At 40.1% G+C, this 27,362-nt stretch overlaps 2 protein-coding genes across 2 annotated transcripts in view; one reads left to right on the top strand and one right to left on the bottom strand.

The window, feature by feature from the left end:
- The window catches only part of FAM169A (family with sequence similarity 169 member A), a 36,175-nt gene extending 21,060 nt beyond the window's left edge, over positions 1-15,115 (top strand). The window contains exons 7-13 of the mRNA XM_085042303.1: positions 1,364-1,492; positions 5,944-6,053; positions 8,416-8,470; positions 8,818-8,956; positions 10,913-11,078; positions 11,951-12,157; positions 12,917-15,115. Coding sequence (XP_084898429.1) covers positions 1,364-1,492; positions 5,944-6,053; positions 8,416-8,470; positions 8,818-8,956; positions 10,913-11,078; positions 11,951-12,157; positions 12,917-13,450 — 1,340 coding nt within the window. The 3' untranslated portion in view covers positions 13,451-15,115. The remainder of the gene's footprint in view (positions 1-1,363; positions 1,493-5,943; positions 6,054-8,415; positions 8,471-8,817; positions 8,957-10,912; positions 11,079-11,950; positions 12,158-12,916) is intronic.
- A 6,500-nt stretch (positions 15,116-21,615) lies between these two features.
- On the bottom strand, positions 21,616-26,943 carry NSA2 (NSA2 ribosome biogenesis factor). The gene is made up of 6 exons (XM_085042862.1): positions 26,805-26,943; positions 26,280-26,467; positions 25,046-25,196; positions 24,510-24,689; positions 23,243-23,435; positions 21,616-21,884 (listed from the first exon to the last, which is right to left on the bottom strand). Exons 1-6 carry the CDS (start codon positions 26,805-26,807, stop codon positions 21,817-21,819), a joined length of 783 nt encoding a protein of 260 aa, XP_084898988.1. The 5' UTR covers positions 26,808-26,943; the 3' UTR covers positions 21,616-21,816.
- Between the last annotated feature and the right edge of the window lie 419 nt (positions 26,944-27,362).

The following is a 27,362-nucleotide window of genomic DNA, read 5'->3' as shown; positions in this document are numbered from 1 at the left end:
GAGTGCTATCATTCAAGCTCTATGTTTGTGACCTCATCCTCGGGTTGTACATTAAACTTCCTTAGCCTGAGTGAAGGCTAAAAATCCTGATTTGTTTAAGATTAAGTAGTTCCTGATTCTATTTTTAATCCTCTTTGTAAGAGCAGATTATTCAAACTCTGTTGGCTTTCTGCTACTGTAAAGTTTATCCCTGTCCTGTTTCTCCCAGCAAGCCACTGGAAAGGGCTGAGGGGGTCTCTGTTTGGGAACTAATGTGTATCTGCCTTGTAGCACCTTTTACTTGCTTACACATAAATCTCACAAGGTTGTTTAATTCGTGCTTTCTCTCAGCTTCTGGTCAAGAGGACATACTAGGCTGTGTTTTGACTTGTGTAAGAGAAGGCACAGTTCTAAAATAAAAGGAAAACACAGTTCTGCTGTTAGCAACCTAAGAGGACTGTGTCATGCAGGAAATTACATGGGTTCTGGAAACTATGTTCTTGGGACTCTATTCAGACAAGAAGCACATTTCTTTTGCTGTGTTTCTTAAGGCATGTTCTGTTCTTACGTCATTTGCCAGGGTTCCTTCTATGAACATTTTTATCTAGCCTTCTTCACCAGTGGAAATTTTCTGCTTTTCTAAGCACCACAGTCTGTCACTGGATCTAAAAAGACCTGATTTGTTAGGTTTCAACCAGGAAAATTACTTGAGCAGAATTTAATAACTAATTCATTCCCGTGGTCAAGAAATGAGACAATGAGGATCTTGTGCTCTGAGACTCTGCATCAGTAGTGAACCAGGTGAAAAATGGTAGATTTCCTGACAACTATCACAGAATAATGTAAAAGCGGGCCTCTTCACCTGTATATTTGATACAGGTATAGAGAGAGAAGAGATGGAAGGACAGCAGAGTAGAAAGTATTTTGCAAGTTCATTCAATGGTGACATGTTAACATTCCCGGAGAGTGCTTTTCACAAGTACCTACTACAGTGTGGGGTGACAAAAACTACTTGAATACATCCTCTGCTTAAGAACCCTTCTGTCCTGAGTTGGGTCTTAAAATTGGCAGAACAATGACCAGTGAAGTTACAAAACTCTTGGGTGGGTACCAGGAGAAAAAGAAAATTTCATGCATCTTTGTTTGCAGTTTAAGATAATAATGGAAAGTATTTAAACCTGAAGAAAGTATTAATTGAGAAGGATGTGTTTGGTAAAGCAATATTGTTTATTTCAAACTTGACTATTTTGTTAAGCAGATCTTTCTGTTGTTTGTGTGAGATGGTAGATTTCAAGATAATTTGATTTCAGAAAAGCTTTGAAAACTGAAGTATAGCTCAGTATATCATATCTATAATATAGTATTTTTTCTTGTGTTTGCTCAGCTTGTAAGCAGTACCTTGAGAAGTACCCTGGGGACAAAAACCTTTTGTGGCAAGTGGAGGGAGCAGGAGATTGGTTCCAGAGAAAGTCTATTATGTCTATAGTGCAAAAGGAAAAACTCAAAATCGCAGGTACGGATGCTTTGTTTTGTTGTTTTCTCACACTTTGTAAAAGTTGAACACTCTAGAAGAGTGACTTCTGTGAACACTCTGTAGAAACTAGCAGAAAGATTTTATTTGTCCTGAGACCTGAGAGATCGTATTTGGAATGGTGTCGTGATTTAACCCCAGCTGGCAGCTAAGTACCATGCAGCAGTTTGTTCACCCTGTCCTCCCACAGTGGTCAGAAAAAAAGACTCCCCCAGGAGAGTCTGAAAAAAAAAGTAAAACCCATGGGTTGAGATAAGAACAGTTTAATAATTGAAATAAGATGTAATACATATAATGAAAAGGGAGACAACAAAAACAGAAATAAAACCCAAGAGAGGGAAGTGGTGCACAGTGCAGTTGTTCACTACCTGCTGACTGATGCTGAGCCAATACCCAAGCAGCCATCAGCTCCTTCTAGTGTACTGTCCCCCAGTTTGTATTCTGAATATGATGTTCTGTGGTGTGGAATATTGCTTTGGCCTGTTCAGGTTAGCTGTCCTAGCTATGGTCCCTCCGAGCTTCTTGTGCACTTGCTCACTGGTAGAGCATGGGAAACTAAAAAGTCCTTGACATAGGGTAAACACTATTCAGCTATTAAAACAGTGTATTATCAGCGTTACTGTCATACTAAATTCTAAGTACGCTGTGCCAGCTACTAGGAAGAAAATTAATTCTGTGTCACCTGAAAGTAGGACAATATCCACTGCATCTTGTCTGTGTCTCTTACATGCCCAAGTTCCATGCTTTGCAATACACCATCACCTTTCCTGTCTTCTGATATATACACGCAAATCACACACGTATCATTCCCTTAGTCTGTGGGCCATTCCTGTAAAATGTCTGTTGGCTTCATTTAGTCCATGACTTTGAGTTCCATCTGTCATAACAGGCTTCTGGGGCAGAAATGATTTTGCTTTGACTTGGATTGTGGCATGCTGGAGCCAGTTCTGTTTCCATCATGACTGCACTTGTTTGGTTCCACAAAGTTAGTTCTTCATTGATCTGTGATTTTTACTGTAATACCCTTGATATGGCAATTGAATGGGAGTCAGGTTTGGTGAAGACAGGGTCTATGAGGTACCCAGTTCAGTGATGGGCTAATAACCATGGAAGAGACAGTATACAGTGTTATATGGCCATTAATATAATACAGTTTAATTTATAGGCAACTTTCACCCAAAATTAAATCCCCATAAGGCATGCAATGGACTTCCCCATCTTCGTGCATTACCCGCTAAGTGCACCTAGGTGCTTGAGCAATTGCTTGAGCAATTCCATAAATTTTTTTGCCTTTGCCCGAAGCAGGAATAACCCAGACTGTTGCCCCCTGTGTATTTATACACACTACAGGAAATTTATCCCTTTCTGCAGTGAGTGTAAAGTTGCTATTTATCCCTTTCTGCAGTCACTATAAACAGACTGACAGTCAAATTCCCTAGTGTTTACTTATCAGGTGGCTTATGCTAAATGTGTGTCCCAATATTTGAAAGTTTTGCCACCTACTGCTCCTGGATAAATGGGTAACAGTTTGTTGTGTAGTTTCATTTTTCTGAAGGGTGGTACATGACAGGGAGTGTGATATTCCCACTCAATGTCATTGGCCCAGTTGTCTATGAGATTGTTTAGGAAATGAATCCCCCTATTTGATTCTGGATCCCCCTATTCTGGAATTTCTGGGACACTGTCACCTTCTTAAGACTTCCTTCGTAAGGCTCAGTATTGCTGGTGGTGGCATTGGGCACAAGTTATGTTCTCTCCCCTCTGCTGGTTGCTCCCACCATTATAAGCACATGAGACTTTCCTTGGCTGTTTAAGGGGAGTATGCTGTAGTCTGTCTGCCCAGTCTCCCTATAATTATATTTTGGCTGTCATTCTCCATACCAGAGAGGTTTTAACCACTTGGCCTGTTTAATTGCAGTGCATGTTTCACATTCATGGATAATCTGTACTATTGTGTCCATGGTCAAGTCTACTCCTGGAGCATGTGTCTATTTATATAATTTGCCTTGATTGCCTGAGTTGTCATAGGTGCACCAAGCTAGAAATAATTTGCACTTACATGGCCAATTCTGATCCACCTGGGTCACTTCAATCTTAGTAGCCTGATGCACCTGCTGGTTGTTCTGATGTTCTTCAGTGGCCCAACTCTGGGGTGCATCAATCTCTATGTAAGGTACTTTCAGAGCCAGGTTCTCCACCTGGACAGCAGTATCTTGTCACTATGTGGCAGCTCAGATGGGTTTGCCTTTGTACTGCCAGTTGCTCTGCTTCCATCCTTGCAACCAGCCCCACAGGGCATTTGCCACTACACATGAGTCAGTATAGAGCTAAAGCATTTTTCTCACTCAGCAATGTCTAAAGCCAGCTGAATGGTTTTCACCTGTGCAAACTCACTCAATTCACCTTCTCCTTCAGCAGTTTCTGTGACTAGTTGTGGGAGACTTGATCTCTGATCCTTTCCTATAGTGTGGCAGAACTATCAGTAAATAAGGCATGTTGCTTCTCATTTTCTGGTGATTTATTACAGTGCAAGTCCTCTTCAGTATGGGTCACCTTCTCCTCTAGTGATGCTCCATAATCTTCAATCACTTTCAAGATTCCTGGACAATCTAGTTGGTGCAGTATTGCTGCTGGTGCACTACTGCGGTAGTGACTGTCACCTGTTATTCTTCAACAGTCCCACAATAGAATGGTCGTCTGAGACAAAAGGCCAGGCAGGCAGCTGCTTCATTTCTTCTGTCTCCAAGGCAGCTATAGTGGATGTCCAATGATACTCTTTTGGTTCCTTGAAATACCCTCTCCTGAGATAGTCTGTGCCAAGGATGCACAGAGCCTCTGGGCCAGTCACAGTGGCATGCTTTTGCCACACATTCCCAGTCAGGCTGGTGTCAGCCTCCAATAAAGTCAGCTGTTGGGATCCCCCTGTCACTCCAGAAGTATAAAAGGTTTCTTCCTCTCTATGGCTTGATGGCATTGAGGCACACTGTGCACTAATGTCTATTAGAGGCTTACACTCCTGTGGGTCTGACATGCTAGGCCACTGGATCCTCACAGTCCAGTGAGCTTGACTGGTCCTCTTCTCCCACTGACTGGAAGTAGGGGACCTCTAATTCTGGATATAGAATTCTCCACCCACTTCTTGTGAAAAAGGATTAGAATTCTTTACCATAGAATTAGGACTAAGGTAGGCCATTCTACTCTGTCTGGGGAGCTGCCTACTAGAGACTGGAGCAGCAATTTTCCCAGAAGAATGCACATTTGTGCTTGTTCTTCCTTGCAGTTCACATGCCCATGCCTCTAGGGTGGAGGTGGATTTTCCATCTAATTTTTCCATATCCTTTGTATGGTCCCACAGGTAAACCCACAGGATTTAAAAAAAACATGGTGTGTACCCTTTATCCTCTCTCTTGACCAAAAGAATGCTTATTGTTAATACCTGAGATACTTGTCTGTACAGGTGGGGAGTAGAATCTACCTTATTTTTGTTGCTGGAACTCCTGGAACTGTTTTTCAGACTTTTTGAACAAATTTTTTAACAACTGAGAGTCAAGTCCATAGGGAGGAAGAGAGATTTTCTTTGTGTTCCCAGAGTTACCAAGTCACTTCATCCACCATTGGTACTTAATCTCTGCAGGTCATTAATGCCAATGACTTGGCACGTGATGATGGTGCACTACATATACAAATTTCTACCATGTGGGTTATGTGCATTGGACTTTGTCTAGATCTGTATGTGACTGCACATTGTTTGGATCATAACAAATCATCTCTAGATGATCTCAGCATAGCTAGATCCTTAAGGTCCTAGACACCTCTCTCTCCATGATGGTCCGCTTGCCTGGGTGGAATGCTTTCCTTGAAGTGATACTGTTCCTTCACACTTGAGGAGCAACTAAGTGCAACACATCTGCTTATTCACTCCTTAGTGGGGTGGGGAGAAAAATCTGAAGAAAATGTAAAACCTCTGGGTTGAGAGAGAAACAGTATAATAATTGAAATAAGATTACACAGAAGCATAATATAATAACTATAATGAAAAGGGAGATGACAAAAGCAGAGAAATAAGACCCAAGAGAGAGAATTGATGCACCATGCAGTTGCAGTGATTAGACCCTCCCAGTTTATATACTGGGCATGACATTGTGATATAGAATATTTCTTTGGTCAGTTTAGGTCATCTGTCCTGTTTCCTCCCCAGCTTCTTTTGCACCTGCTCACTCAGCATAAGGAAGTGAAAAGTCCTTGACTTACAGTAGCCACTATGTAGCACAACTAAAATGTCAGTGTGTTAACTCACACTAAATTCGAGACACAGCACTCTATGAGCTACTTAGAAGAAAATTATCCCAGCTGAAAGCAGGACAAATAGCTAATTGCTATGTGAAGGTACTCTAATTTTCTCTCTCCCTGTTTCCTCTTTTAAATCTTCACAGAAGAGGCTTCAAAGAAGGAAAATAAGAGTTTGCAAGCAGAGGGTAATTTTTGTCAGTGTGCAGTGTCTGGAGCAAGTGGACCAAGGACTGAAGCAGAAACACAGCTAAGTGTAGGTACACAGTGTGTTACCTCTTTTTTGATTGCATTGTTATGAAAAACAAGTTATGAAAAATTTTTTTGCCCATATCATTATAACCGAATTGGCTCAAGACATACTGTATATAAAGGACAAATGGTTTTGTTACTTTCTGTGGGGTTGCAATGCTTCTCAGTGATGTAATGTCAATGACTAAGCTGGGTTGGTGTGCGGTTGTTTTGTTTTGTTTTTCCTTGTTTTGTTTTTTGGTTGGTTGGTTTTGGGTTTGGGTTTTTTTTGGTTTTTTGTTTGTTTTTTTTTTGGTTGGTTTGTTTGGTTTTGGGTTTGGGGGTTTTTGGGTTTTTTTTGTGGGCAGGTGGGGTTTCTCCATGCATGTAGAGAGTCAGTGCTGCAGATGTCAGGGTCTGCAATTTGAGCTGTTTACTAGCAGATTACGTAAGGGAGATTATTCAAGTGTCTCTGAGCTGAAACTGTTTAGAAAGGCTGTTTTTAGAGGTACATATCCAAGTCACAGTTTAATGCAGTTAAATGGCAGATACCAAATTTGCATTGAGAGTTAACTCATTGTCCTTACAAAAATACTTCAGCTTTCTTTATATGTATTTGATATATCAACCAGATTACAGCTACGCATGGATATGTGGTCATGAATGTATTTGTGTCTTTGAATATTATGAAGCTTCTCTATGTCATTTGTGTTCTTACGCTGCACAGAATGTACTTGATGATCATTTGTAGCTCCAAATACCATGAGCATGGATTTGTGTTCTTTAGGACTGTCTATAGTATTGACATGTCCATGCTTTTGTAGAAGTCAATGCTTTAATTAAAAATGGGAAATAATGGCTAAATCAATACTCTCAGCTATTAATATTAAGCTTTAGATTTGGATTTTAGGTCAAATGTTCCTAAATGAGAAAACTAATATTTCCCAAAAAATTTCCCAAAATTGACAGAAAAGTAGTGATGTCTTTAATCTCTCAATGACCAGAAGCAATAACTCTTTGTTGTCTTCCATTTGTAACCATGTCTTTAGCGTCATCTGAGTTTTAGATAAAGATTCCAATAATGATCATATCAGCAAAATTATCTAAAAACTCACATGTTTTGGTTATAGAGCTATATGGATATACTTGGGGGAAATAGCAGAGCAATAGTAGTTATTTTGATTTTTATTGCTGTGAATTAAGAAATCAAGCCCTGCCTCTTGCCTTTTTCTAGAGAAAAAGAGAGTAGATACCAAAGTGCTCCAACTCCTCATAGCTTGATAAAATAGCTGCCAGCTCTATAATTGGCACCTGCAGTATCTATAAACAGTTCTGTGATGGTTTGAAAATTGTTGGACCACCTAAGAAAATACAATACCCCACCATCCCCTGAATCATTAAAAAACATTCCCCAGTTTTAATTTTCACCTTTCACTTAGTGCTCCCTATTTTGTGTGTTTTGATTCTAGAATAATTTGTATTTAGTCTACATATTATGTATTTAAAACTCACTGGAAACTACTTCAAATAGCAGTATGTAGACATGGCCACCATTTGATGGCCTTCTTCCATGGTGTTGGAAATGAGACTGGAAAAGTGGACTGGCATGCTGATTGTTGCCATTCCAGATTACTTCTAGCAGCTAAGAAAGAGCAATGTATATAACTTTATTTTAATGGGTACAGCTTGTACTCACTTTAGTGTATCAAGTGCTGAATCCTCAGCTGATTTGCAGAAAAAAATTAAGGTATTGGGATGGTGCAGAAGAACAGAAGACAAAAGAACTCTAGGGAGAGGGACCTAAGCAGCCTCTTGTGCTGACTGTGCATGTAAGCTGCATTAGTGCTGAATCACCAAGTTCTGTTTTTTCTCATTTTTCACGTGGGTTGCCATATTCTGTTGCATGTCATGATAAAAATAAAACTGTAGAGCTGGATGCAAGTATAAAAATAAGACTGTAAAAATAAGACTCTAAAGGTTAAATTTTGCTAGCCACTGTTGTGTAGTCCCTTGGGTTTATAAAGAAATGGGAAACAAAACAGAAAAAGGCTCCTTTAATTATGTGGACCCTTACTATAAACAGAATTCTTAGGAAAAAAACTTGGTAGTATCATTTATAGTGACAGGTCTTTAAAACTTTATCTTTTATGTTGAGGCCAGAAGTAAAACACAGAAAAGTTAGTCACCCATGACATAAAGAAAATAAAAAAAAATTTGTTGAGACAGAAGACCTAGATATAAATTATGAATTATTGTAGTTGCTGTTTTATAGGATCATTACTATGAAATAGTGCTTTAGAAAGATGCAAGCATAAGTAGGACAATGAGGATATTTTAGTAAATTCAGAAAATTTTAGAATAACATTAACTTTGGTTTTGCTTCACAGGCTGACTCTCAAAAACGTAAAGAATCCACAGATGTCCGTGCAAGCACATCTGCAGGTAAAAAGAACCTTGATTATCAGTATTACAATTACTGTAGATCACTAGTTTTGCATACTATTTTACAGCTTTCCATTTTACTGCATTCACCTGTAAAATGTATAAAAACATGCTTTCCTCTAAGGTGCTAAGGCTCAACTTAAACCTTTTAGAGGAATTCAGATAAAATTGTTATGAGTCTTGGTAAAGATACTTTTCAGAAGAAAAGTACCACAATGAAATGCTGTTTTAGTGGCACTCGATTTCTTACATGAACTATTTTGGGTGGAGAGGTTATATCTAGGTCTTAGACTGAAATTATTCACTTGAATTTATTTTGTTTTTTCCTTTTTTGGTGTTATTCTAAGACCCTAACGCAACTCATGTTCCCATCTGGACACGAAGCAGTCATTTAAAACGTCAGAGGATAAATAAAAATAGACTGGCACCTGGACTTCAAACTTTCCAAAGAAATGAGAAAAGTGCTCTTCACGTGCCCAAAAGCAGGTATCAGGAGCCCATTTTTACTGATTTCCTAGTTTGTTGCTTGGGCAGTCACAAAATGTGACTACATCAGTCTCACAGTGCACAACTGGAATTTCTTCTCCTTTCTTCCTACTTTACTTGCTTGATTTAAAAATTACTAAAACAAAAGTCTGATGCAAGAAAGAAAGAAAAGTGAGACATCATCTGAGGAGTGGTGGCACCAAAATGTAGTACCTGTGAAAGCTCAGTAGATACTAGAAATAATAGTAGGAAAATAGTAGGAGGGCTGGGAGTGTCCTGTTGTAACTGAATGTGTACAGTGATAAAAATATCTGTATTCACAGCATAGTTTCTTCATAGTTTCTTGAGATAATACTTTTGGACTTGTATGCATAATGTTCTGTGTTGTCTTCAAGGAGGTGTCCCTTCCTGACTTCTTGTTACGGTTGACATATTGTAGTAAAATATGGTCTACCTGTTCAGTCTGGGAGTTGGTTACTGTTTGTCAGCTAATAACAAGAGTTGTAGGGAGCCATATGTCTTCAAAGTAAAGTCCTTTGCTCAAACAGTGTTTCAAACCATCATATCTGATCTAACACCCTAAAAAAACCACCAAAAATTTCCAATTTAAGTGTTGGTATCCTGTGTAACGATCATCAGATGTGGATGTGAAGAGTAGTATGACTTGTGTGCTGTAATAGTTCCCACAGGTCAGGGCTTGGAGTAATAATTTGTACTGGCTTCCAGTCAGAGTGCCTATTTTATGTAAATAAATAGCCCCTTCCTCCCTCATAGACACACTGTGCCACCCCTCTCCCTCTTGTTCTCTTCCAAAGATACCCACTTCATCCCCCAAAGCCTCTTTTGACAAACTGAAGATAACTTGATTTTCTAGGAAATCACTCAAACTTGTTCCATTAGGTTTCTTTAAACAGAATTAACTGTGGGGTTTTCTGTCTGAAGCTGAGGCCTCTAGCTAGGTACAGCCTAATTTTTGTATTTAAATTGCTCTCTGGAGCTACACATACTGTATTGCTGTGCTGCAGTGTCAGTGTACTGCCCTAAGCTAGTTCAAACAGGCTAAATGGCACAGTTTGATGCTGCCACAGCTTAAGAAATGCTTTACCCTATTACTACTAATAATTGGCTAGTTGGTATGTGAGAGCACTAGCCTGATACTGAAAGTCAAATTTTGGGCCTTGCAAAATTAAACCAATGAGGTGCTCCTGTTACACAAGATGTGTTACATGGTGCTTTTAAGCAGAGCCAAGAGGAAGGCGAAAATGAAGCAAAAGAATAGAATATCAGCTCGGTTCTTTCCTTCCATGCACATGAACAAATGAAACAGGATTTTTGGTTGTGGACTTTCCTATGGAGTGTCTTCATCTCAAGACTGGAATGTAGGATAAAACCCTCCAGTGCTGTCTTTACTATGAGATCACAAAGCAGACTCTTGCAAATCTATTGCATGTACTTTTTTCTTTGTTTGTATGTAATAGTTTCAGTTCATCTGAACTTAATAATCTCAAAGGAAAATTGAATGTTTGAGTTACTGTTATTACCCTGTAGGTGCATCAGCACTTCATCTTCAGCTATTTGCTAATGTAATCTCTAGCTGTTGGCAACTTCTTCACCCATGATGTGTTTATTGCCTTGAATTATTTTCTAGTCATGGTCTTTGTAATATCTATATTTTCAATGATTTTACAAATATAGTTGCTTTCTCCATAATTTCAAATGGAAGTGAGACAGATACAATTTTATAGTTGTGAAAGCAATTTTCCTAGTTGATATTTTTTTTCTCTATTGAGGAATTAGCCATTTTTAGATGCATTTCGTTTTCTTGGTTCTCATTTCCTATGGAAAGCATGCAATACAGTACTTTATAGTTGGTCACAGAAGAATTTCTCTGCTGATACCACCAAAGTTACGTACTAGTCTAAAAGATTGTAAGATATATCTTAATACCTGCTACAGGCTGGGACTTCTTCCCCGTATTTCTGAAGGCTCTGAAGACTTAGAAGAAATGCCTGAAGTGGATGCTGTTGAGAAGGATGAGGAAGTAATTGTTGAAAATGAGGGCCAGTCTGAATTAGAAACGGAGATGCAAGTATCACCCTCTGAGAAGCAAAGTGAGATGGAGGTGAGCTGGATGGGATAGCAACAGCAAATAAGTTTGGAATGCAACTACAGTTTCTGTTAAATATGGTCCTTGCTACCTTGATCCATGTGACTCAACTCTGATTTTTCGCACCAGTGCTTCATTAAGAAGTGTATCTGAAAAGCTAAGGCTGCTATAGAATTAGTTTCAGAGAATATTTAACTGTACTTATTTTGAACAATAGAGTTTATAGGATCTTCAGTAAGGTGAATTTCTAGCTTGTTTACCATCCTAATTTTCTCTCCTTGATTTCCCCTAACAAGATATCCCAGAGAACTGGAATAACGTCAAGATCTGACCTAGTATCTCTAATTTAAAAAAAAAAAGTTTATTTGAAGAAGTCAATAGCTAGTATGCTTCAGTGACTTCTATTGGCTCTTTTTACTTCTCCACTTAAAATTTGCCAGTTGGATTTAAACATCAAGTTTAAATCCAGCTTTTATCTTCACCTTGTTAACAACGTGAATTTAAGTTTCTGAATATTTTTTGTGCCTAACAATGCCTTCAGGATTTTATGTTCTTACTGATGGATGAGAAGGTGGATCTTACACTATGTTGGGTTCAAGGAATGACTGCAGCATGTATGCATGTGAGATGCATAAAAACTTCTTTACTTGGCTCGTAACAGTGTAAGCTATGGTAAGAAATTTAGTGCAGGTGAGAACAACAAACTAATACTCTCGTTAAATTAGCTCATCTGCATTAAATCCTGCCTTCTCAGTATGCAATTCTAGATATCTGAGATCTGCTTCTCATATTGATCTGCAAGTTTAGATCATGAGTACACACCCATTAGTGCTGGGGAGCAATTGCTGAGCATAATCTTGATTTACGAATGTGGTTTATTTTTGTAGGAAATGCCATCAGAACCTCTTAATGGTGAGGTAGCAGAAGAAACTGGTAAGACCTCACTCATGGCTGAAGGGGAAACAGAAAATGAAGTTCCAAGTGGCGAATCAAAATTGCTGTCTGAGAATCAAGGAAAAGAGCCTGTAACGCTGTTTGATCCATTAATCCTTGAGGCTCCAGCAAAACCTCCAGAAGACACTGAAACAGAGAAGGTGAGAGTACCGAAACAAAATGTGAAGTCATTTTTACTTCAAAGTGTATGTATCTTGCAGGTTTTTTCTTTTGTTAAGTTACAGATAGAAAGTAGCTCCTAGCATTGCATGAAACTGTTGGGAGTAGCAATTATTAGGTGAGGTGATGCAAATCCACAAAGAGAATAAACTAGCATTTCTGTTTCAATGTGCAGAAGTGGGACCTACATCATGTGATACCCAAAAGAAAGATATATTTGCTACAGTTTGCCTTGACAGTCATGAAACTGCTCTTTCTCACTAAAATACTAGTTGGGTATGAGTGAAAAGCCACGTCCTTATTTTGTCTAGCAATTCTTGCTTGATGAGGTGTGCAAGTAATTAACTACTGCTAAAATGCCTTTGCTTTTAGAACACAGGTTTTGCTGGTTTTTTGTTTATAGTGCAAAAGCAGATTATTATATGCTAGCAAAACTATAATTGTGTTTGTCTAAAAAACTTCCTTTTCCTTGGGATAAATATCACAATGCTTTTTCTGTACCTGAATACTCTTGAATAATTTGAAATTCAGAGAGCAGCTCTGGATATCAAATGCAGGTCACAAAACAGTCTTGTGCAAAAAGGAGGAAAGGACTGTTTTGTCACGTTATGTAAATAGAATTAAAAACTGCTGAATACCAAGGTATCCTCTGATGTTGCTAGCTAGGGACAATAGTTGTTCAGTGTCTTGTATCTTCAACTAATTGTGCTTTTGGTTGTTTTGGCACTCTCTACCCATAGGTTTTAAATGAAAATGATTCAGAAATGCTGACTGAAGAAGTTACATCAGTAGAGAAGGAGGGCATTGAAGAACAGCAAGAATCTGAAAAGACCAGCACTGAAAATACAGCTGCTTCTGCATCAAAGGAAGAACCTTCTGACAATGGCCTGCCCAACTCTGTGGTAAATGAAGCAGCAGAAGAATCTGTTTCTGAAAACTTACCTTCGTCATTGGAAGATCAAAATGAGGAAGCAGGGCACAATTCGCAGGAGGCTCCTGCTGCCTTGAGTGAGAGCTCTTTGGTAATGGTTGAACTTGAGGGTATTTCTTTTCAGCAGCCTTCTGGACAGGAAGCACAGAAGACCCAGCTGGAAGAACCCTCAGAAGAGTCTACAGAGCAGGCGGATCAGTACACGCAGACAGTGGCAGAGCGGGCTGCTGACAGCAGCTCTGAGGAAGCAGAAATAGAGGTACCCATTGTAGATCGGAGAAACTTGCGAAGAAAGGCCAAAGGCTACAAAGGTCCACCCAAGAAAAAAGGAAAGCCAGCTTAAAAATGAAATATTGATAATTCATCTATTTATAAGAAGGTTATTTTGTGTAAAACATTAGGGTGTAACTGCACCATATCTGGCACAGGACACACGTGTTTAAAATTCTGGGTTGGATTTCTTCTTGGGTTCATCACCTTTCCTCAAATTTTGGTTTGGTTTTGTTTTTTTCTAACCAGTAGAAATTGAACTTCTTCATAGTATGAAAGTAAATAGCCAGTCTCCTCCCTTCATAGAGGATATATGCTAAATAAATACAGTTGGGCTATAAAAGGGAACAGTTTGTGTATTTGAGGTAGCAGTCATGGAAGAAAAATGCAGTGTGAAATCTTGGCCCTGTCAGGATCCTTTTTACTTCTATAGACTTTCCTGTCACTGGACATCACTCTAGAAATAATTTTTTTAAGTGACTGTGTTCTCTACTGTGGAGAAAAGCAGAACAAGAAAAATCCTTCATAGCTTCTTGTTCCCTTCTCACAGGTTTAAGAGATTAAAAGAGTGTAAGATCCTTCATTCTAGGTCTCAAAATGTACAAGAAGGTGTAGCTCAGTAGATCAATGCAACATGAGTAGCACTTGTCTTGCATAAGAATCACTACAACAGCTGAGTCGGTAGGACGCAGTGCAGTATCTGCCATAGCACTTTCTGATAATGGATTTATTGCACAAGGATTAAGAGATGCCTACGCAGTAAACTATTTGTAGCTTCCAAAGCATATGGTAAACCTAAATTATTCCAGAGTGTAGGGAATGTAGCCTCCATCTGGAATCATTTGAACTGCCTTCCTGACTACTTACATGTGTTGAGTGGATAGTTGATTACTTGTTGCATTACAGGAAAAGGATATGACAACTCTTGATCTTGTTTTGGTCTGAATGGAAGTGGTTCTTTGTGTTTTCCAAATACTTGGCTGGTGCTGTGGAGTAATTATTAAAATGTTGTCTTCCAGGTGTATGACTCCTGTGAGCACTGGCATTTCAGGTGGTTGTGGTATTCATTTGTGTGAACATTAATGGATACTTCAGCAGATGCTTGTTTGCCAAACTTCTATGCCTTTAGGAGCTAGCAGGTGATACTTTGCAAATACTTCTGATTCCCACTTTTATTGTCTAACTTGAGTGTAATGCCTGGGGTGATAGCATCCCAGTTCACGACCTTTCTTAAAAGCAGCAACCAAACTTTGCTGTATGCAGACAGGAATAAAACCAGACTTTTCATGCTTATTTCCTTTCTGAGGTTCTCTTGGCAAACCATGTATTTAACTTGTCACACATACCTGTGTTACTCCTTAGTTTGCTATGTTTCTTTCCAACAAATGCAGCTCCTTTCATAACGGGTTAAAAACTCAGAAATAAAAGAACACTGATGCTAAAACCAGGAAATCACAGCATGTTTTGTCCTGTATATGCCATTTTCAAAATAAGTGAACTACTCTTTCATAGTGTCTTAAAAACAGAGGTACAAGGTTCACTGGAATAGTTGCAGTGCTGTCTTTTATCCCTTTATGAAGATAATGTAAGAATCCGGGTTTGGATTTTTATGCTTATACAGTTTAACTCTATTTATAAGATATTTTAACTATATAAGATACATTCATACTATTTTTTTCAGCTGATGAAGTACCACACTCCTTTTTAATCTGTTAAGAGAAAAAAAAAGGCATTATTAAAAAAATGTTAAATTAAATATTAAATTACCTAAAATTAAGATTCAGGGGGTGTGAGATGACTGAGTTAAATCTGGATTTCTTGAACTATTGCATGTAATTATAGTATCTTGACAACATACATACATATACTCTTTAAGAGCCCCATGACTCATAAGTATTCAAGATCTGTCCTGATTGTGTGTAAGCGTTTCTAAAACTCATAAAACTTTTTATATAAAGCATATAAGACAAAACTTCTGTTATCTTCTGTATGGCTTCTCTTTTACTGCTGAGATTAATTATTAAAAAAAACCAAACCGTGGCTAGAAAACACATCTATTGCATTGCCAAGAATTGGGGATTTTTGGGGACTGTTGGCCTAAAATAGAGTGGTTGTATAGAGTATACTGCAACTCATCTTTCATTTTTAGGGCAAGCTTTACTAAAGATCAATCTTCTGAGTCCTTCAATTGGTACAAATGTATCCAATTTGTCAAAGTTAAGGATTCTTTTGCTTATGAGCCCTAGTAATTCCAATGACTTCTAGATGGATTTTTGATACATATTTTCATCACTTATATTTCCTGTGAGGTTGGAAAACTGTTCATGAGAAGGTAATTTCACCTGGCTTTTACTTTTCATGACTAAATTGGAACAATGTCAGTTAGTATATTTATTTTGAGACATTTGGAGGGTAAATACATAAATATTATAAGAGCATGGTATTCGGATAATCTTGATTTCTATTGAGAACAATCAGATTTCTGATCTAATTTCAGTGAGTCAGTTTTAAATACTGAACTTAAATTCACAGGTTTAAAGTATATCTTTGAGTAGATACCTCTATAAATCTGGGGTACCTGTGATAATAGCTGATGGCTAGACTTTTACAAACAGAATGTGGGCAGTTGTGGTGCAATTAGCAATTCCAACAACCAGTACAGTCTTGAAAAATGGATGCTGTTCTAACAGTGATTGCAGCAGTACTTTGAACCAAAGGACATGTTTTATTTCTGTAACAACTTCTTTGGCATCAATCTTCCTCCAGTAAAAGTGGAGTAGCAAAATCAAAATACTGACTTAAAGTAATAGGTTTATTGCTGTACTGATTGTCCCACTGGAATAGTAGTTCAATACTTGTTCATTCTGTTATATAATGGAATGTGTTTGACAACTATATTGACTGGAGTGTTTTACCTTGGGGACTATTAACGGTCTTACTAACATCAAACTCTTAAATAATTTTTAAGATCCTATTGCACCAGCAACGAATGATTAAAACATCAACTTTATACAAGTTTGTACCAAATGTTATTACAACATGCTGTGGAACTATGTGTGTACAGTGAAAGCAAGCAGTATTATTTTTGAGCTTTATTTAGTCTAGGAATAGAGTATAAAGAACATTAATTTGTGACTTCAGCCTTGCACTTAAATGGTAAATGGTTTTGTACTTGAATCCAATATTTGTTCAGATGTCTGTCTTGTACTGCTTCTCCCACATTCTCTCTTGGTCAGTTTTAATTTAATTTAATGCAGAATTCTTGTTTGCTGTTCTCCTGCTTCATAGCCCTTCGCATGAAAGCGTGTACATCTTATTTCAAAAGTGTTGTAACTCATTTCAAATTATGTCTGACCTTGCTGCTTTTTTGTACCATTTCATCTGTAGATGTCAGTAAGCAAACTGATCATTTACAATGTCATTGACACCATTAGCAACAAATAGGCCTAAATTTCAGCTTCCTTGCTTTTAAGTGACTGTTCTAAAATATTACTATGGGGATACACTTCTAAACTTATTTTCACAAATGTGGTGTTAAATGTTTTCTAAACTAGTGATACCCTGTTTATAAATCTTATGAAAGATGTATTGCTATTGCATAGTATTGTACCTTAGTCTTGTTACTGTGTTAATTTTTCCTTGTTTTTAGTACTGTCTTGGCTGCTTTTGAAATGTTTTGAAGTAGTAATAAACTTTTGTGATTATTTTTTGCTTGGTTTTTAGTATTTGAGTTCTTTCTGCTATCTAGGAAGCACATTTTAAAGTGGTTCAATTCACTGGGACTATAATTTTACAACCTGCCTTCTATGAAGTAGTTTAACAAAATTAAAAAGTATTAATTAAAAAATCTTTTACTGATTAAAATAATTTTCTTTAGCTTATACATCTGATTTTATTAAAAGAAAAAAGCTGCAGAATAGGCTCTTCTGAATGTTACTGCATGCATTCTGCTATTTGTATCATGTATACAAGGTGATGTAAACTTAGTAGTTATTAATGTAGTTTGCTATAGACTAGCCAACTGGAAATGCTGTAATGTACTCCCCTACAGTGTGGTACATTAAAATGTCTAAAGTGCAGTTGTGTTATTCAGCCAACAAGTAATGTATTTATAGCACTCAATGTAGTAAAGTTTTTCAGGATAGCTCGAGGAAATTATTCTCTTCATGTTGTAATGTCCAATAAAGACTAAAGCAACAAGAGCTTTGCTTCATAAGAATAAATGGAGGTTTATCTGTTCTGACAAAATGCCCTCTCTCCAAGCAAATAACTTACTGTCTTGTAACCCTCTCTTACTTTCAAATCACCTGTCACTAAAACAAAGTAAAATGAATTACTTAATAAATTATTAAGTCTAGACTAGGGCAATGTGTTAAACTAATGAAATAGTTTGTAACAGCTGCAGACTTTGTGGTTACAGTTACTGCCTCTGTCAGATCATGTAAGAGAAGTTACAAAGATGGTAAAAAAGCAGCAAGCTTGACTTCCTAGCCAGAATTGCAGACCTGAAACATGACTGGAGAAGCATCTGTGATAGAACAGGCTGCAGCTGCAATTGTTCTCCCTGGAGAAGAGAAAGCTCAAGAGGGTCTTCGCCCAGTGTACACGTACCTGGTGGAAGGGGAGTGTATGTCACGAGTTTAGGTTGCTTAAAGAATCAATGTCAAAGGTATTAGCAAAAGCAAGTTTAGTATAAACTTGAAAAAGCATGACTTAAAAAAAGTTTGATGGCAAGATTCACTGTGTTACTTACTAGAGAGTTGAAGCATACAAAGAAGAATTGAATTGGGATCAATGTAAAATTATTTAGGGATGTAGCAGGAGATCTTCTGCTGAGTCATGAGGTTCAGGGAGGACCCCCTTACTTTTGTAGAAGCATAGAAGATAAGTTTTATTGATAATTACACATTGAGAAAGAGGACTTGACTTGAGATGGGCTCATGCAGAGGTAGAGCAGCACTTTTCCAGGACAAACATTCTCATTCTGGCTCCTGGAAATAATGCACAACACAGAACAGAGCAGAGCACAGGAATGGGGTTGAGGCACCCCCGTGAAGCCTGGGTACACATGCATGCCAGGACCTGGACACCCCATCAGCTGGATCCACGCTTGTGCTCCTTGCCTCATTCATCTCTCACTCTTCCTTTTCACCCTACCCTTTATCCAAAAGCCACTTGTATGTGCTTACACTAGTAGCTCCAGGACTAACATACCAATTTCCATGCCAAGTATGGAATTTTGAGGACCTTCTGACTTTGTCATTCCAAGCACCTAGGAATCTTTAGTACTCTCTTCTCCTTATGGTTGGGATGCCACAGCTTTCCAAACTCCTGATAGAGTGTGACTGAGTCCAGTCTTAGTTCTAGACTTTGTCAATGGTTTATGTGTAAAGGATGTGGCAGCACTTAATCATTGACTAGTTTAACAATATTAAGTGATCAACAGGATTTACTCAACAATGGCTTAATTGTATATCTGAGATGGCAACACATACTGTCCTTGCTACAGGCTGTTTAAATCAATTCATAGATGTGTGTGTGTGTATCTGTATCTATAGATAGTGAGCTTTTGAGTTGGTGACCTCTGGGAACTGTTCCACTTAGAGGAGCCTGCTGTGCACAGGAGGGTTAAAAGGGCCTCACTTAGGACCACTGTTTATAGATTTGCAAGATGATTGACTTTAGACATCAGTTAATCTTCATCCTGGCTGTAAGTAATTACCAGAATCCTGCCAAAGTCCAGTAATAATGATACTGCTCCACACTGGCTATGGTTCAGGTAAGTAATATTCAAAGACTGTTGGGGATGGCTGATTATCTCTCATGTCCTTCCTTGGTTAGATATCAGAAGTTCCTGTTTATGGAGTATTTCTGGTAAGCTCAAGGGGAGCTTAACTGTGCAGGAGCCATTAATCAAGGCAAAAACCTAATGAGATCCCAGAGCAGCCTGAGAAGGAGGCAGGGGCCATGCATCACTGCAGGATATAAAGATGGATTAAGACTCAGTGATGCCCAGTCAGGCACAAACTGGAACACAGGAAATTCTGTTTAAACAAAAGCCAGTTAAAAGTGGTCAAATGCTGGATCAGGTTGCTCAGAGAGGTGATGCAATCTCCACCCTTGGATATAGTCAAAACCTGCTGTAGGTGACTGCCTTGACTGGGGGGCATGCACTACATAATCTCGAGAGGTTCCCTCCAACCTAACTACTCTTACCTGCCACTCAACCTGCTTTCTGCATGTGTAGCCTAAAACCTTTATTAATGCAAAGAAACCCAAACCTGTTAACATTCTGACTGAGTTTCATTTGAAAATTTTTCTCTTACAAGTAGTGTTGAAGGATAGTAGTGTCTGCACAAACAAGGTTTATAAAGATTTGACTTGTAATCTGTGCTAAAAGCTCCTTGGCTAGAAATCAAGTACTGTTTAAGAGTAAGAATATAAAATGGTGAGTGTGGTTATTTAGACTGATAAAATACTTCTGTTTACCACTAAATTTATGACTGGAGGATTACCCATGCAGTTATATACAGCATTGCTGAAAGCTTCCAGTTAAGAATTTTGATTCTTTTATTTCAAGAATGCAAGCTAAATATATTGCTACAAATAGTTTTAGTATAAGGGCTGTCACACCATTTTCAAATTTCACATCTTTAAGCCCTTTACAATTCATACATTTAAACTTCTGAAACTGTTCTCTTGGTTTTTTTGGGTTTTTTTTCCAGTAGTGCAGTTGTGGAAACAAAGGGGAGAAAGACGTGAGGTAAGTGGAGAGTAGCTGCCCTTCTGGTTATCTTTCACCCCACACTGTGGTGGCGAAAGGCCTTTTCCAGGCTGCACTGTGATCCGAGAAATGCTTTTAAGGCTCCACCGTGGCTAACAGCACCTGAGCTCAGCTCCTCTTGATAGTACCACAGAGACTGCATCCCCAGGGTCAGCTGCTAATAAGCTCCTTTTTCATAATGAACAGCCTTGAAAAATGATATGCTTGCCTGAATGGCGTAACTTCTTTGTTCTCACACTTTCAAAGAAGCACCAACACAGACTGGGGCCAGGATGAAGCACTGTTCTGACAACAGCCCACTGTCTTGTGACCCTATAAACAGCAGTCCAAAATGAGACCCTTGAAGCTCTCCTGAGCAGCTCTTGCCGCAGTGCCTGCTACCAGCACCCTCCCTCTGAGCAGGGCCTCTCAGAGCCAGTGAACTCTCATGTTTGCTGTACTTGGAGGACAGCCAATGATGAGTCCTGGGCTGATAACCTCACTCCTCAAGGTCCTATCCTTCACCCACTGAGGAGATGCAAAAACATCTGGACTGAGTATTTCACTACCTTGCAGGGAAATGTTTCACAGGTACATTGCACTGACTCTTTATGTCTGTGTATGCACATGTGGGCATGTGCTGTGGCAAATCTGGGAGAAATGCTTTCTTCAATGTTCAAGTACCTTAGATATCAAAGTTAAGCCTGTAAGTAAGGTAAAGTCATAAGCTAAACTAAATGCTGCCAAGTGTTACTCTTTTGCTAAGTTAAGTTTTAAGTTAGGTTAAATGCTGTTAAGTGTTATTCCTTTTAAATTGTTAAGTTGTAAGTTAAAGTTACGAGTGTAGTTTAAGCACTGTGAACTTTGAGTGCTGTTGAGACTTTGTCCATATTCCTTTTTTACCCTTGCCCTTTTTATTCTTTTGTCACATGCACCTAAGAACACACACACACACCCACCCTAGGTCATTCTCAGTTCATTTCTGTTTTGATTTCCTGGATTTTGATTTTTGGTTTGTTGCCTTGCACTTCCTTGGTATGCCTTAACTGTCTAGTAAGAGAGTCAATCTTGTCACCAAATTTTGTTGTGCTGTTGCTTAATATTAAATCTATTTCTTTCTGGTGCCCTTGCTGGTGATTTTTTAAGCCATCTCAAACCCTCATTTGCAACACGCACCCCCATTGCTGCTCACATGTTCCCAAGCCCATGATTCTGCAGGGCCAAGTATCAAACTTGGTGCTTAATTTCTAATTTCAGTCTACAGTAAGATTCCAGCTGCAGCCTTTCAGTTGTTCTGCTTTCCCAGGAGTACAGATCAGCATGCTCTTCTGTACCTTTACTTATTACAGCAGGACATCATGTGAGACAGTGGCTATATTTCTCATCACTGGCAATGTGATGTAATTGTAATTGGGTAAAACATACCTAAGCAAGGAAACTGCTACTGTAAAAACACCAAGAAGATGAGCAAAGCATAAAAATTAAATCTCTTTATTTGGGCAATGTTCAGCTGAGTGAACATAAATATAAAAATGTGAGCAGTTGTTTCTGGATGAAGTTCTTCATCAACTTGTGGGGTCGCTGTTCTTGAATGGTTGAAGGTTCCACAGATCTTGCAAATTTGTGTAAAGTCCACTTACTTTGTAGGTGTCAATAGCCAATGCTTGGTATCCAATTTAAACAAGTAGAATTGCATTAATACAGCCATCATTTTCTGGATTGTTAGTTACCTGGGCGTATTTCCCTAGGGAGAAAAGGGAATTACATGTGTACAAAACCTTGAAGTAGGGTATATGGATTAGATCTATGTTTGCAAGTTCGATCAACAAATCTCTAAAATAGGGACTCAAATGCATTTTGAAATCTGAATCTACCTTCAACTGAGCTGTAAACTTATGTTCTCAACACATTATATTCAAGCTCTTTTTTATAAATGGATCATTTAGAGTTTGGAGTAGATTAAAAAAAATCTTATGTTTCCTAATGTCCAAGTGAACCCCTGTAAAATGAAGTCAGTCTGATCCTGCAAAGATCACAGAATCACAGAATATTCTGAGGTGGAAGGGATGCAGCAGTATCATTTAGTCCAGTTCTTGGCCCTGCACAGGACATCACCAAGAATCACTCTATGTGCCTGAGAGTGTTGTCTGAAGGCTTCTTGAACTCTGTCTGGCTGGTGCTGTGACTACTTCCCTGGGGAGTCTGTTCAAGTGCTCAGACACAGTCTGGGTGATGACCTTTTTTCCTGACATCCAACCTAAACCTACCCTGACTCAGTTTCATGCTATTACCTCAAGTCCTGTCCCTGGTCATGAGAGTGAAGAGATCAGGACCTACCCTTCCACTTCCCCTTGTGAGGATGCAATGAGACCACAATGAGATCTCCCCTCAGCCTCCTCTTCTGCAGGCTGAACAGACCAAGTGACCTAAGGCTTTCCCTCCAGACCCTTCACCACCCTTGTTTTTTTTGGACACTCTCCAATAGCTTTAAATCCTTATATTGTGGCACCCAAAACTGCCCCCAGCACTGGACGCAGCCCCAGTGCAGACCAGAGTGGGACAATCCCCTCTCTCTCCCAGCTGGCTATGCTGTGCTTGATGCCTTCTAGAACTCAGGCAGCCCTCCTGTCTGCCAGGGCACTGCTGACTCATGTTCAACTTGCCATTGACCACAACCCTTTCTGTAGGGACCAGATCCCTTCCCATAGCACTGCTTTCTAGCATCTCATTCCCCAGCCACAACCACGGCTGCTCTATCCCAGGTGCAGAATCTGTCTATGATGCTCCTACATAGATCTTCCACTAAAAATGTAATACGATTGTTCAGAGTTCACATAGTTAGTCTTTACAGACTCCTGGCAGAGCTCAATGTGACACACAGGCAAGCCAGCTGAGTCCTTGTTCTGAACTTCATCTAATTTCATTTTGGAGGTGTGAATGGAAAGCCTAAGATTAACACTTAAAGTTTGTATTTTTAGAGTTGCTATTGCTTCTGCTACAGCCCAAACCTAACTTTTAATGCATAAATGACTAGAGGATGAGGTCTTAAGATTAAAATCTTTAAAAAGTAGTTCTGCAGTATAACTAGTAAAACTTACTTACCCCAGATAACTTTGCCCCCTTGCGTCACAAGGCCAAGCTCACTCACGTTCACCTCAATGACGGTACCCTTGGTAATTACTCCCAGTTGTGTATACAAAGGAGATGATGGATTCTTTTTTACACCAAGGATAGGTAGGCAAAAAGTAGCTTTAAGTTCAGGATGGGTCACATGTGCCTTCTTGAAACGTAAGCCCTGTTGCATAAACAGTGTTAGAATGAGTTAACATTTGTTTTAAGCTCTTACAACTGATCTAGTAAAATACTTTGAAAATTATGTCCTCAGCTTTACATGTTTAGAGAGACTGGGAAGAATGAAACAACTTAGAATATAGAATGCTATCTGCCTACTACAGATTGCCAGATTTATTTTAAACCTGACTAATGACAAGATAAAGCCTTCCATGTATATTTTCAGGATGCAAATTTTTAGTAGTAGCCCAACAATAATACTTTTTACCTTGGACAATTTCTCTTCCATGAAGAAAGTAAGCCATAAGTATGCCAAAATATGAAATGCCCATCTCCTATCACACTTTTTATCTAGTGACCTGCACTTTGCAGAGGTTACTCTACCATTATGTACGATAAATTTTTTTGCATCAATAAACATTTTTCCAAGGCTGCTGTGTAAGACCATCGAATTAGTAGCAAAGTGCAATCCAACAGGCAGCCTGCACAGGGACTGCTGATTCCTGTGAGGGAACAGGAACAGGTATCTATATAAAAACAACACTATCTGACTGAATCCAGCTTTTTCTCCTGTGCACTGCCAGGCTGATAGAGGCCAGGCACTGTTCCTGCAGGTGCCTAAGTAAAGGTCAGGCTGGATGCACAGCTTTTCCCTGCATACAGTCACGACTGTGCTTCAAGCCAGAAGGAGAAAGTTCTGGAGTCCCAGAACAGAGTGGGCTTCTGCAGCTGAAAGAATCATAGCAGTCTGAAAAAGACACCTCCAACTTTAAAGCTATTCAAAGTACCTTTGATAAAGGTTTTCCCATACTAATTTGAGAGCTCGTAGCTTTAACTGACTGGGATCACCTGAGTTACAGGAATGAAAGCAGATATTTCAACACAGACTGTGACTGCAGAGGCATCTCCCCACCCTCATGCTATTAGAAATTTGTATTTTTGCAAGGAACTAATAGGAAAGTTCTACATAAGTAGAGATCAAGCGCATTATCATACAAGGTTTCCTCACCACAGAAAATCAAAGCAGGAAATGAAAAGAATTATTACTTAATTGATCTTTAAGGTTCAAAAACATTACCATTGGTCGAATGAATCGCTCGTACTTAGGAGGCTTCCTAGTAAAGCCATCTCCAACAAAACAAACTTTTGTAACCATCCTCTTCCATGCCTTCTTCTTTCTCTTTCCTGTACGAATCACTTTTAAAACTTCTGTTTCTCCTTGTGCACGAACCTTTGGCACAGGAACCTCCCACTTCCCCTGGAAGGAAGGTAAAATAAAAAGGGGTCAATATTTTTACATGTCACATAGCTAAATGAAACAGGAAAAACCAAAACATGAAATTAAATTTCTGTAAAGCACAAACCATACTTGTTATGCAACTCATAGCCACTTACTTTAATCAGCACTTAAAAGTTACAAATACTAAGATATTGCATATGCTCACATTGTCCTAAACTGTTCAGCTCAAGGTTTCATGTTTTAATTAGTCTTTGCTTGTCATGTTTTAATCAGTTTGCTAACAGTAGGCTGTTAGGTAACCTGAGAATCAGCAACACAAATTGGTCATTGTCACATGTATCTGTAGGTATCTGAACTGTGATACATTTACTTACTGCTTTTTCTTTCCTTTTTTGTTTGATCATATTAGAGAGGACCTTAGCCCGGGACTGGCCCTCTCTGTCCAGCAGGTATGCTGGTACAGCTCCTTTGGGTGTTTTTTCATCACTCTTCTGCTTTGTGTTTCTCTTCTCATGCATTTTAATGCTGCAAAGAAAGAAAACCAATATTAGCAGGACAATAAAGAAAGACTTATTTCAGACATACCCTTTTAACTTAGCCTGTGTCTGCTCAGGTTTTTTTTCTAAGAGATATTTGTAAAAAATTATGCATTTATGTTTAAGGAATAATCCTAAATAATCTTCAAGGTAAACTACTAATTTCATTTAATCTTGTCACTTCCTACCAGGACCAGAACACAAGACATGCACCTCTTCAAGGAATTTCTGAGTGACCTAAAGCATACAGCCAAGTACTTTGAGAGATGGTAGCCTTCCTCTCTGCTGACAAAAAGTAACGTTCAGCTCCTCTTCTGAGATTTGACGGCAATGCTCACATATGTGAGAAATGCATGTTTGTAAAAGGGGCCAAATTTTGCTAATTTTGAAGTTGTTTAATGAGGGGAAGAAAAGACTCACAAACTAGTAAATAATTACCTTTAAAAGCAGCAGAAGAAAATAACTACACTTTGAAACCAGCAAAAACAACATGGTGGATAGGTATGAAGTTCATTGAAACCAGCAAAAATAACACGGTGGATAGGTATGAAGTTCATTAGCAACTAAAGAGATTGTTAACAGCTTTGATTTAAATTTCTGGACAACATATAACATCTACAGAAAAATGCTTTCATTTTGTCAATGCATGACACTGTTATTTATACCTGAAGACATACCTCATATTCTGTTCAAATACTGTGTATGCTACTGTGTATTTTCTATTAACCATTAAAAAAATGCCTGCTGCTCATGCTACACTAAGCAGCTGACAGAAACGCTCCAAGGAAATGCATTCCCTTTTTTTTGTCATGATTATATTAGTCACTGTTACTGCTCATCAACACTTCTCTCAGGGACTACTTTCAGCAGTGCAACTGTTAACAGCCATTGAAAAGAGAGGAAGACTGAAAGGTGTTTGCTGCAAAGCCCCCTTACCCCAGCAGCCTGAGTGCCATTTAAGACTACAACACCTAACCCAAGTAATAACGAGCTCTTTTTGTAACAATATCACTATCTCATCCTTCAAGCGTCAGGATTACGGGAAAGCATCCGAGATCAGGCAGACACTCACGTCTTCTTCATCTGTATTTTCTCGGCATGCCGCTGCTTATGGTACAGCTTCGCCTTCAGCCCGATCATCTTCTTGGCCTTGCGGGAACGCTCGTGCGGCTCCCGGCCCTCCTTCTTCCTCCGCTTCTCGTGGTAGTCCAGCCGGTAGCCATAGCGCTTGCGGTGGAGCTCGATGTGCTCGTTCTGCGGCTGTGGGCACACAGGCAGCGCGGTCAGAGCACACGGGCGCCCGGGACGCGGGGACGGTGCCTCCGCCACACGCGGAGAGGCAGCGGCCCGACGGCGGCACCCTCACTGCGGGGCCCGCCCGCCTGCCCGCAGCCTCCCCGTCCCGGCCCTGCTCCGCCATTCGCATCCCGCCGCCCCGGCTCCCTGTCCCGTGTCCCCTGTCCCGCTCCCGCATCCCGCCGCCCCGGCTCCCTGTCCCGTGTCCCCTGTCCCGCTCCCGCATCCCGCCGCCCCGGCTCCCTGTCCCGTGTCCCGTGTCCCCTGTCCCGCTCCCGCATCCCGCCGCCGCAGCTCCCACCATGGCGGCAGCCCCGCGGCCTCCTCCGCGGCGGAAAGGGCGGGCCTCTTGGGAAGCGGCTCCGGCTGGAAACTCTCCCCCGCTCGGCTTTGGTTCCTCCCGGCATAGAGACGGCGTTCTGCGCTCCCCGGGGGCTTTGAGGCTGTCTTAGCGAGGGGAAAAGAGTGGGAGAAACGAGAGGACCAGGCCGCAGAGGCGCTTTTTGCCGCCCGGTCTGTCAGGTTGAGGCGTGAGAGCGGAACGCGGGAGGGAGGTGAAGTAGCGGGGGAAGGAGGAGCACTTTGCCTTCCGGCGGTGTGGCGGCGGGGGCGAGGCCCGCGTTGGGCCGTGCGGGAGGGCCGCGGGCCGAAGGTGACCCAGAGCCCGCGCAGAAACGCCCCGGGGCTCCTAACGCGGCGGGCAAGGCGGTGTCGCTGTGCGGAGCGCCACGGGGGATCGCTCCCTGGCGGCACTCAGCTGCGCTCGGCTTGGCGGCTCGTCACGGGCAGCGTGGAGATAGCGCGCCCGTCCCGCAGCCCGGTCAGCAGAGTGCGCCGGCAGCGCCGGGAGACGTGCGCG

Source organism: Lichenostomus cassidix, chromosome Z (assembly GCF_008360975.1).
Source record: "Lichenostomus cassidix isolate B80296 chromosome Z, HeHo_3.0, whole genome shotgun sequence".
NCBI classification, from domain to species: domain Eukaryota; kingdom Metazoa; phylum Chordata; class Aves; order Passeriformes; family Meliphagidae; genus Lichenostomus; species Lichenostomus cassidix.
The sequence above is the reverse complement of the archived record's forward strand: the minus strand, read 5'-3'. Positions and strand labels throughout refer to the sequence as shown.

Bases quoted from the DNA above. Each gene is read 5' to 3' on its own strand.
- NSA2 (XM_085042862.1), bottom strand. The intron at 24,690-25,045 runs GTAAGTAAATGT...CCTTCCTTCCAG, and splicing joins AAAAAAGGAAAGAAAAAGCA to GGGAAGTGGGAGGTTCCTGT. The intron at 23,436-24,509 runs GTAATGTTTTTG...TTTATGCAACAG, and splicing joins AGCGATTCATTCGACCAATG to GGCTTACGTTTCAAGAAGGC.